Raw genomic sequence first — 12,218 nt, forward strand, 5'->3', positions numbered from 1 at the left:
CCGCTTCCATTCATTTCTATGTGGTGGCCCTATAGGAATGAATGGAGGGCGGCTGCACATGTGTAGTGTGCCCTCCACAACTTTCTGCGCTTCATTCTCGGTGTAGTTGTGGGGACACGCACCTTTCTGACAATAGGGGCATATCCTAGCAATATTCCCCCATTGTCTGAGATGGGGAAAACCCCTTTTAAGTATCTTTCCAGGACGTCCTCCATGACAGCACTACATGGAGGTTGTCTCCCCCGCCCACTATTGGGACAGGAAACAGAGAGGTTAAAAGCTCCCCCCCCACCCACCATCACCAGTGTTTTTTCCTGTCCCAATAATGGACAGGGCAGAGAGTGGTCTCTTGTAGACCTGTATAATCCTTTTTTCTTTTTCTATTTCGCCGGGCTAAAACCCCTATGCTGGGGTCCCTTAGCCTCCCAGCCCTCTCCAGTACCTGTGGGTCACGCGACTCGCGGCTGGAGGCGGGTATACCAGGGGCTGGGATACGGTAGCCGCAACCCCGCTGGGGCTCTGGGCTGCAGGACGCTCCTCCAGGAGGGATCGCGCGGGAACCGGAGCGCTTCTCTTCTCACTTCCGGGTTCGGCGCTGAACCGGAAGTGACGACTAAGCGCCGGCAGAGGAGTGCGCATGCGCGTGACCTCCGACGCCGAAACCAGCATGGCGGCGCCCTGCGGACGATCCCCAAGCGGCGAGGGACGCTGGAGGCCTAGCGAACGGCCTCGCGTCCATCCAGAATTTGTGGGAGGAGCATCCACGTCAGGAGGGGTAAGTGCCAGTGGCATTTAAAAGTCTGGTGGGCTAGGTGTCAGTCCCTCAGTCATGGACTCGTCTGGTGTGAGAGAGCAGTCCCCAGACCCTCCTGCCCAGGGACATGTGAGTAACCCAGCACTACATGTGGTGAAGCTGGCATATGGGATAGTGATAGGCTCAGGGATTTATGGCCTGTTTTTTCTATCACCATGTCTCCTAGGGAGAGAAAGATCCTACCCTAAAGGTGGACATCAAAAAGAAGCCCAGGAGATGTGCTATTTGCAATAAAAGGCTTCAGGAGTCATATACAAAGAAGCTTTGTACCGATTGTATTAACAAAATGATGAAAGAGGAACAGTCGTCCCTTTTAACGGACATTAGAGCCATCATTAAGGAAGAGGTCAAAGCGTCAGTTTCCTCCTTAATAACGCCTAAGGTGGCTGAACAGACCACCGGGATTAAAAGACCTAGGGAAATCTTGGAGTCAGACACAGAGGTCATAGAGGTGGAATATTCAGGGGAGGAGGAAGAAGAGGAGTCCTTACCTTCCTCATCCCATGAGGAGAGACGCAAGTACTGCTTCTCAACTGAGGATATGGATTCCCTCCTAACTGCAGTTAGACAGACTATGGATATCTCAGACGAACCAGCTAAGAGATCCATTCAGGAGGAGATGTTTGCTGGCCTGATTACAAAACAGAGGAAGGTGTTCCCCTTAAATTCTAGCCTAAAACAAATGATCCTGGATGAATGGGAGGATGTAGAAAAAAGGCTGTTTATTCCTAGAGAATTTAAAAGCCGTTTATCCTTCGACAAAGAGGACACTAAAATTTGGGAAGAAATCCCCAAAATCGACGCCCCGGTCGCAAGGGTAGCTAAAAAAACAGCGATCCCATTCGAAGACTCCTCCCAGCTGAAAGACCCCATGGACCGCAAAGCCGATGGTCTCCTGAGGAAATCTTGGGAAGCTTCTGCGGCCTTGATGTCTACTAACGTGGCAGCTACTTCAGTGGCTAGGTCCCTTTTATTGTGGTTATCTCAGCTGGAGAATCATTTGTCAATGGGAACTCCCAGGGAAGACATTTTGGAGACTATCCCGCTCCTAAAGATGGCGACAGCCTTTACAGCAGACGCCTCAGCAGAGTCAGTCAGGTTCGCAGCTAAAGGCGGGGCCCTTCTGAACACCGCAAGAAGGGCTTTGTGGCTGAAGAACTGGTCTGGTGATCTCACCTCAAAGAATAAGCTATGTGCAATCCCCTTCTCAGGATCATACGTGTTCGGCCCTAGTCTGGACAAAATTCTGGAGAAGGCCTCAGATAAAAAGATAGGGTTTCCTGAGACTAAAACTAAGAAGACGCAGTTTTTTCGTAAAAAATTCCAGCCAAAAAACCAAGCGTATAAGGATAAGGGGAAATCAGGGAGATGGTCCTATCCTAAAGGGGGTAGGGGCAGAGGATTTCTGCCTAACCCCAACACTTCCCAGGACAAACAATGACGCCAGACCAGTCGGGGGGAGATTAAGATCCTTTCTCCCAGCATGGAGCCAGGTAACTCAGAATCCTTGGGTGCTCCAAATTATTCAAGAAGGGTACAAGATAGAATTCATATCTATTCCGCAACACAAATTTGTGCTAACAGGGTACGGAGGAGGTACACAACAGGAAAATCTTTTAAAAGACGTCGCAAAACTAAAAAATCTAGGTGCAGTGACTCGCGTCCCTGCGGGTCAGGAAGGCAGGGGCTTCTATTCAAGGTTATTCCTGGTCAAGAAGCCGGATGGTTCTTTCAGAACTATAATCAACCTAAAACCTCTAAACGTCTTCATAAAGTACCGTCGTTTCAAGATGGAATCAATAAGATCAACAACACCCCTCATTTCTCAGGGAGCGGTAATGTGCACCTTAGACTTAAAAGATGCATATTACCATGTACCAATACATCCGGACCACCAAAAATTCCTAAGATTTGCAGTAAGGGAAGCAGGCAGAGTAAACCACTATCAGTTTCAGTGCCTGCCCTTTGGGATATCAACAGCCCCCCGGGTGTTCACAAAATTGATAATAGAGATAGTGGCCTTCCTCAGGCTGAAGGGAATAAAGATTGTACCTTATCTGGACGATCTCCTCCTGACCGCAGACTCTGCACCGGTTCTAGCGTCACAAACCCAGACAACAATATCCCTCTTACAGGATCTCGGCTGGATCATAAATTGGGAAAAATCGGACCTATTACCAGAGACCAAGAAGATCTTCCTGGGAACACTACTAGATTCAAACCTACAGAGGTCTTTTCTTCCACCTCAAAAACAACAAAACCTGGTCAAGAAATTGAGAGCATTTCAGGGGAAATCAGTGTGCACCATCAGAAATGCCATGAGCATCCTGGGCCTGATGACATCTTGCATATTTACAGTACCGTGGAGTCAACATCACACGAGAGTCCTGCAGAAGATGATTCTATCGGTCTGGGACGGAGACCACCGATCCATAGACCGGAGGATCCTTATAAAGGAGAATGCTCGAAGATCCCTGGACTGGTGGCAGACATCAAGCAACCTATCAAAAGGCGTTTCCTGGAATCTAAATCCGTATGTCATAGTAACTACAGATGCCAGCCAACAGGGTTGGGGGGCAAAGGTTGGAATCTACTATTTCCAAGGAACCTGGAGCCAGACCATAAAAAACAGGTCTTCAAACTTCAGAGAACTTCAGGCCGTTTGGGAAGCTCTCAGACAGAGTCAGGATCTTCTGAGTGGACAGAACATACGAATCCTGTCAGACAACATGACAGCAGTCTCTTTCCTCAGACATCAGGGAGGAACAAGATACCCTCTCCTCCAGAATCTAACAAACAAGATTTTTTCCTGGGCAGAGGAGAATGTGCTGTCAATCTCAGCCGTACACCTACAAGGTTCAAAAAACCAGTCGGCAGATTTCCTCAGCAGACACTTTATAGATCCAAACGAGTGGACTTTGAACAGACAGGTGTTTCTAGAGTTGACAGCCTCATGGGGATATCCGGACATCGACCTCTTTGCTTCAAGGGAGAATACTCAAACAACCTCCTTCTCCCGGAATCCTGCCGATCACCCCACGGCCGTAGACGCTCTATCTCAGTCCTGGAACATGAAGCTGGCGTATGCGTTTCCTCCTTTCCCTCTGATTTCAGTAGCCCTAAAGAAGATCAGCAGAGAATCGGCCAAAGTGATCTTCATAGCTCCCTTTTGGCCAAAACAAGCCTGGTTCCCGGTCCTGTCCTCCCTGAGTCAAGAGGAACCGGTTCCCCTCCCTCTCAGGCCAGACCTGTTGCATCAGGGTCCAATATGGAATCCGGAAATAAACAGGCTGAAATTAACAGCGTGGCTTCTGAAAGGGACTTGTTAAGATTACAGGGGTTCTCAGAAGAAGTAATAGCCACTATTCAGAGAGGCCATAAACAGGTGACCTCGGCGAATCCTCTACTCCCGAGTGTGGGCGATATTCTTGATTTCCTCCAGGAAGGGTTTAACATGGGTCTCAGGCCCAGTACCCTTAAGGTCCAAACTGCAGCCTTAAGTTGGTTTCTAAACTATTCCCTGTCAGAAAATCGGTGGGTAAGCAGGTTCTTAAAGGCAACCACACGGATTAGGCCAACACTAAGGTCCCAGGTCCCTCCCTGGGATCTGTCGCTAGTTCTTAATGCCTTAACAAAATCACCTTTTGAACCCCTACACGACAGTAGCCTAAGAAACCTGACCTTAAAGATGATGTTCTTAGTGGCTATCACATCAGCCCGTAGGCTAGGGGAGATCCAGGCCCTCACCATCCGTGAACCGTACCTTACAATCTGTGAAGATAGAGTCATATTAAGACTAGACCCGTCCTTTATACCGAAGGTAGCTTCTTCCTTTCATCGTAACCAGGAGATAGTACTACCAACTTTCTTCACAGACCCAAAGACCGAAAGGGAGAAGGAGTTCCATCTTCTAGACGTCAGACGTTCTCTCCTTTTCTACCTAGACGTTACCAGTTCCTTTAGAGTGGACTCAAATCTGTTTGTTCAATTTTCAGGCCGCAATAAAGGCAAGAAAGCTTCTAAAGCAACCTTAGCTAGATGGATTAAGATAGTCATTAAAGAGGCCTATCAGAGCCAGGAGCTTCCCTGTCCCCAGGAGATTAGGGCTCATTCAACGAGAGCAGTCTCGGCTTCATGGGCCGAACATGCGAATGCTTCTATCGACCAGATATGTAGAGCAGCCACCTGGGCAAGCTCCCAAACCTTTTGTAAGCATTACAGACTAAATGTGTCAGGGAATATTGACCAGTCTTTTGGACGTAAAGTTCTTCAGGCTGCGGTCCCTCCCTAGTTTTTGGATTAATTTGGTATTCCTACTCCATGTAGTGCTGTCATGGAGGACGTCCTGGAAAGTAAGAATTAGTCTTACCGGTAATGATGTTTCCAGGAGTCCGACATGACAGCACTGGTAGTTCCCTCCCTAATGTTTAGAGTAATCTTCCTTTACTTTTTTTCACTATGTTACCCATTATTGTGTGATAATCTATAAAACACTGGTGATGGTGGGTGGGGGGGGAGCTTTTAACCTCTCTGTTTCCTGTCCCAATAGTGGGCGGGGGAGACAACCTCCATGTAGTGCTGTCATGTCGGACTCCTGGAAACATCATTACCGGTAAGACTAATTCTTACTTTCATCCTGATGAAAGATTCCCATCAGCCGATGAATGGGCCTTTGCTCGTTCGTGGACTGATCAATTTTACAGGCCAATTATAGGGAACGAGCGTTCATTTGTTCATGCATTCCCAATAATTGGCCCAAAAATTGTGAGGCCTTTAGGTCCCTTTCTATACAGGCCAATCATCCCTCTGCATGGGGATGAACAATACATGGTCCGGACAGTTTCCTTGTCTGTGGGCAGCACATCCCTGTGGACGTCTATCCAATGCTCTTTTTATAGCATCTGTAAGGAGGTCTGTGAAGGTTCTCGTCTGCAGAGATATCATATTTGGCATAGCTGTATTCCTATTGACTATAATGCAATCTTACAGGGGCCTTGTGGCTCTTGTGCATAAATGGTGGCTTTCAGCTGGACAAATACCAATGCATTCACTGTCGAAAGCCGGCATTTATGCTGGATCCCATTATAGTCGGTGGCGATCCGGTGGTGCACCGCTGTATCCGACTATGCCGGATATGATAAAGTACTTGCCGCATGTGGACCTACCCCTAGCCCCATCAGGTTATTGTAATCCTGTAGACCTGTTTGGCATGTACGCTGGGATAGCTCTCGATGAGCAATATATGCTTAACCAAATATCTCCAGTCCTAACTCAACCCAAAAGTACATTGCACTGCTTCCTAATGTTCTATGTTCACTAGTGCCCCTTTAATGTCTATCAAAGCTCATGGTAAGGGCTCATTCAGACGGCCGTATGCTGTCCGCAAAAATACTGAATGCTATCCGTTTTTTTGCGGATCCGCAAAAAAACGGATCCGCAAAAAAACGGATAGCATTCAGTATTTTTGCTGACCCATAGACTTCAATGGGGCCATCTCCTGATTTTCACGGACAAGTATAGGACATGTTTCATTTGTTTTGCGGAATCGTGGAATAGAAAAGGGCCCCATAGAAGTGAATGGGTCAGTATCTAATCCGCAAAAAAACGGATCCGCATTTTTGCGGATAGCATACGGCCGTCTGAATGAGCCCTAACAAAGAGACTTACACTTGGTTTCAGGACATCAATGGGCCTAATGATGTGCGTGATCTGGTGGTTCTGTGGTTACCATTTGACAACATTTAGGACATCAAAGTGTGATATGAGACACAGCAAGTCACAAGTAGCTACTAGTAGGTGTTCTGTACATGTTCTGTTACTACCTCATTCTTTCATTTTGAAGTAAGAAAACATGTAGTGATTTGCCAATAAAAAGTCTTTGTTCTCATACTTGTATGTTTTTAAGTATTTTATTTAGCCCATTTACAGTTATCGTTTTTGCTTTAGCAAAGTGACCGCCGTAGGTGTTTGTAAGGGTAAAGTTGGACAGGGGCAGTCCCGACTCTGTCCTAGCAGGTGGTGTGTGGGGTGGGAGTATAGTTGAGCATGTGGAACTTCAGCTTTTGGCAGATCACTTTTATAGGTGTATGGCCACCTTAAGTCTACTAGTACAACCTTCACCTGTCTTGTCACCCTTCTTTTCCAGAATCCTAAAGGGCAAATCTACTTATTCAGTGGTTTGAGGGCAGGGCACTGAATTAAAGGGGTTGTCTGCTTTTTACTATTGATGACCTCTCCTCAGGACCTAGGACCTACCCTGAGGATAGGTCATCAATAGTAAAAAGCGGACAACCCCTTTAATAAGAGCTTTATCACTGCAGGAGTCTAGGAAAGCTGATTGATTGTCCATACAATAGGCTGTAGTGACGGTCACAGGGATGGATATAACTAAATAATGGCAGGATAGAATTTTTTCCTGTTATGTTATTAGGTGGTAATACTCATGCATTTGCTAGGTTAAAACATTAGGGCAACTTCACACGATGTGGATTATGCACAGTTTTTTTCACGTTGAAAAACAGCAGTGGAATACAGTACCAGCAAAGTGAATGAGAGTTGACAAATTTAATGTACAATTATTATTTTTTTTCTTCCTTGGGGAAATTGACCTGCTGTACAGATTTTCAAATCCGCTGAATGTCATTTGTTTGTGCGATTCCGCACCTTCTGTAGAATGGTTTTCTCCATAGGCGTCACTAGGACTATTAACTTAAAAAGAAAATCCACAACTAAAACCGGATAATAACAGCACAAAAACACGCCAAACACACTGCAATAAATAGTGCGGATTTATGTGCGGTTTTGGTGTCTTATTTCATACGGATTTTCAGTGTACAAATCTGCACCATGTGCAGGTACCTTTAATGTGGCACATGAGTCAACGCCTCATAAATCATCTAGCTCTTTCCCGGATAACCCTCCTTGAGCTTTACTGGTGTCATTAGGATGATGAGTAGACTGGCTGATGCTTAGAACCAATTTACTAGAGACCAAGCAGTAATACTCCCAACTGATGTCCTGTCAATCGGAGAGCACTGTGCATTTCTACGACTGTTGGGTAACTGGTGGTGGAAGGGTTAAGAGCCTGCATTATTATCTGGAGCGGTATCAATAAGTAATGATATCCTAGAAACTTATATCACAGCTCAGATTTCTATAGGCTTAATGTACCTGATAAATCCATAATACAGTCTAGTAATGTTACAGCCTACTGTACAGATTGCGCTGTAATATCCAGATCCGCTCTCATAAATCTGTAATGTTAGTTCTTATAAATCACTATTAGCGAACTGGCTATTGATTGCAATGACTGTCATTTTACATCAGGGGATTGCGTACAAAGCATTTCCCTAATATGCTCCTGTTACCAGTGAAAGCAGTGCCGGTATTAGGTAAGCAAATCTGATTCCAAGTGCAGGCAACAGAGGCACAGGCTTTGGGGGTCACGTGTATCCACAGTCCTATAGGGAAGGCTGTCGATCCCGGAGTAGGGTGCCCCATGGTATTCCAGCATAGAATGAGCAGATATGGTATATAACGTGTAAATCTTTCCTATAAAGATATATATCATCTGCTCCGCTCCTCCTGCGCTATAACCTGCTGCCTGCAGATTGCACTGCATTTTTATGGTGACTGGTCCTCCTTAAAGGGAACCTGTCATCAACTTTATGTCGACCTCACTGAGGGCAGCATAACCTAGTGACAGAAATGCAGATGTCAGCGGTGTGTCACTCATGAGCTAAAAGTAAGTGGTTGCTGAGAACCAGCATCATAATCATTGCATCACAGGCCTTGAAAAGAGTCAGATCTACCTGAGAAGAGTCCTGGTTATACATAATCATCTGCTCTCACCCGTCTGCTGATGATTCAGTTGTCTCCTAGAGAGAAAGGGAGAAAACTAGGTAGAAGACTGTCTGTCAGTCATCAGCAGGTGGGCAGGACTTCATGTATAACCAGGACTCTTCTCAGGTGGCCGGGACTCTTTTCCAGGCCCAGTCTGCAATGATTGTGATGTCGGTTCTCAGCAACCACTTACTTTTAACTTATAAATGACAGACCTCTGAAATCAACTCACCTGTCTCTACTTTATTCTGCAGTTGGTATGGGCTGCATAAAGTTGATGACAGGTTCCCTTTAAGCTGGCAGTTCACATAGACCAGGGATGCCCCAGCTGTGGCCCTCCGGCTGTTGGAAAACCATAACTCCCAGCATTCCCTGATGGCTGAAGGCTGTCCAGGCATGATGGACATTGTAGTTTTTCAACAGCTGGAGGGCCACACGTTCGGCATCCCTGACATAGACTGTTGCACAAGATCTCAAATTCCAACTGTTACCGGATTTAAAGGAAATTGTCACCATGAGTTCAGACAGCTTGTTATAGAGCAGGAGGAGCTGAGCAGATTGATGTATAGTTTTGTGGGAAAAGATTCAATAAATCTTGTAATTTTAATCATTTAAACCAGGGATGGTCAACCTGCGGCCCTCCAGCTGTTGCAAAACTACAACTCCCAGCATGCCCTAATAGTTGTAGGCTGTCAAGGCATGCTGGGAGTTTTTGGTTTAAATTTTAAACCTTTGCTTTTTTATGTTTTTAGGGGTCATGTGGGTGGAGCTACTTCGTGATTGACAGATAACTCTACATGACTAAGCACACACGGAAGGCTGCCAATCACTGATAGGACCGCCCATGTGACTCCCAAGTGTAAAAAAGCATAGGTTTAAATTAATAAATTGCAGGATTTACTGAATATTTTCCCACAAAAACAAAACTATATATGTCTGCTCCGCTTCTCCTGCCCTATAACATGCTGCTCATATATTCTTGGTGACACGTTCCCTTTATTAGCAATTGTCGCAAGCACACATCTTATTCCCCCCCCCCCCCCTCCCCTCCCCCATATCTAGGCTACATGTATATGTGCATGTTACTTGCACGTTTCTTCACTGATTCTCGTCTGGAAAATCTGTTTTCCATGCAGAAATTTACCTCTTTTTTTTTTTTTTTTGTGCGGATTTCACATTTGCAATCTGGGGCAAATCCTCTTCAAAATCCACACGTGATTTTTGGTGTGTAAATGCTGTGGAATCCGCACAGAAAATCCACATGAACTGCACTGCCGTGTGCATATATCCTTTTTGATGTTTTGTTGAATAGAAACTCCCTGCGGAAAAAAAATCGCCAAAAATCCAGAGGAATAATGCCCCAGTGTCTCAGGCTTTCGAGACCATACTGGAGATATGCAAGACAAAGTAATGATCATGGCCCATGTAGGTTACAGGCTCTGCGTTCGGGAAGTGGAGGAATTCCGCTATGGATTCCATTATAACAGAATTATATGACGGAATGCAAAATGGAAGCCGTTAAGAGGCATTCCGTTTTAATCTGTCATAATAGAAGTCTATGGCCAAACATAATGGATCCGTCTTTGTTTCCGTTATACAGGGCGGAAAAGAAAGTCCGGAAGTCCTGCATAACGGAAACCGGACGCATCTGTTATGCTTGGCTATAGACTTCAATTATGACGGATCAAAACGGAATGCTTCTTAAAGGCTTCAGTTTTGCGTTCAGTCTATGATGGAATCCATAACAGGATTCCTCCACCGCCTGAACGCCGAACCCGAACCTGTAAAGTTCAGGTTCGCTCATCCCTATTCAGGGGGCAGTGAAAGGCTCCAGTCACCTCTGCCTGCTTCCATGTGAATGAGAATAGCACCTCGTATGATGAGCTGCACTTCTAGAGCCGCCATGGATGTATCATCTGCAAGTTTGTGCTTTTTGAATTGCTCCCCTTCAGTCTTTACTGCTGTTACAAATCTATGCAAGAAAGATATGACAAATCTAAGGCTACTTTGACACTCACGTTGGGTGCGGATCCGTCATAGATCTGCACAGACGGATCCGTTCAGATAATACAACCACATGCATCCGTTCAGAACGGATCCGTTTGTATTATCTTTAACATAGCCAAGACGAATCCGTCTTGAACACCATTGAAAGTCAAGGAGGACGGATCCGTTTTCTATTGTGCCAGATTGTGTCAGTGGAAACGGATCCGTCCCCATTGACCTACATTGTGTGTCAGGACGGATCCGTTTGGCTCAGTTTCCTCAGACGGCGTTTCGGTGTCCGTCTCCAAAGCAAAATGGAGACAGAACGGAGGCAAACCCAACGCATTTGGGCCAAACTGATCTGTTTTGGGCCGCTTGTAAGAGCCCTGAACGGATCTCACAAACGGAAAGACAAATCGCCAGTGTGAAAGTAGCCTAATTTAACATAAGAGGTGGGCACCTGTGTAATAAAAAATAAATTAAAGTCTAATTTAATAGAAAATGTTGCTATGTATGTGATTACAAGACTTGTGACCCCTTTAAAATGAGTGGCGAACAGAAAGCCCATGGCTGCTAAATATAAGCCTCCAAGCTGTGAGGTCAGCCCTTACCATGCAGGCTGATATTTGAGTAAGTGGCAATCGATCAGGCTAATGTCTGCCTCTCGCTTTTCATATTCGAAAGGGGCTGTGGCTTAAAGTAATCACGGGCTGCTGGTGCCAGGAGAAGGGACTGCAGTATGTGTTGGGAGCTGGGAGGGATCGGTACAAGGAGCACAGGAAACCTGCAAAGCATGAGTGTCAGGCGGCCAGTCCTATGGAACTCCTAGCAGCTGCTGTTTAAATGTGGCCAGACCAGTTTTGGCTGCAGTGTGTCCTCCAGGAGCGTACACCTTGGCAATACAGAATGGGCTGCTCAAGCAGCAAACTCTGCGTCTACGCCCCATGCACTGCAACCCGGGTAACTAACGCATTTTTATTTTTCTATACATCTCTATGTATATACCTTTCACTTTTGATCATGGAGTTCTTCCAGCTGCTGCAGCAAAGGGAGCAGCGCCAGCCTAGGACCCATAACCAGAGAAGACGCTTGCAGTTCCTTGATCTTCCCTTTTCAGCCCTGTTTACATCTAGGAGCGTCTCCAGGCGGATATTGAATATAAGCGGTGAGGCTGCTCGTACTCCTTCGTCATCCAGGGATTGCTTTGTTCTTCATAAGAGATGATTGTACACTTTTTTTTTTCTTGCACTAGTCTCCAGCTCCCCTAATTCTATGATCCTGATGCTTGACTTTAAATGCATTTTGCCCCTTACTGTATGCAAAGTTCCCTGTATGCAGACTTAATGGAATTATGCTCTCTGGGGGGTGGATTGTGTCCATTCAATTATACTAATACAGATTCCTCCTCACATAGGAGATGATGCGCTCCGCAAGAGGAAGGGGGGGGTGCAGGACACTGGTTTCATTAAGCAAGGAAGATAAATCTTGCAGATCGTTGTTTCAGTGCAGAGACGTTTGTGAGATTAATATGCAGTCCTTCTTGGCATAAAGTCAATGGCCAGAGTTCAACATGTGT

The 12,218-nt window shown here is 45.9% G+C and overlaps 1 protein-coding gene across 3 annotated transcripts in view; it reads left to right on the forward strand.

Moving 5' to 3' along the window:
* Nucleotides 1-12,218, forward strand: part of MTUS1 (microtubule associated scaffold protein 1) — a 123,063-nt gene that overhangs the window by 77,845 nt on the left and 33,000 nt on the right. The window contains exon 1 of one of the 3 annotated variants that reach the window (XM_040418783.1): nt 11,369-11,602. The exons of the other annotated variants lie outside the window; for them this stretch is intronic. Within the exon in view, the coding sequence (XP_040274717.1) occupies nt 11,486-11,602 (117 nt within the window). The 5' untranslated portion in view covers nt 11,369-11,485. Of the gene's footprint in view, nt 1-11,368; nt 11,603-12,218 lie in introns of those variants that run through there. 3 annotated transcript variants of the gene reach the window in all.

This window comes from Bufo bufo, chromosome 2 (genome assembly GCF_905171765.1).
Source record: "Bufo bufo chromosome 2, aBufBuf1.1, whole genome shotgun sequence".
Lineage (NCBI taxonomy): Eukaryota > Metazoa > Chordata > Amphibia > Anura > Bufonidae > Bufo > Bufo bufo.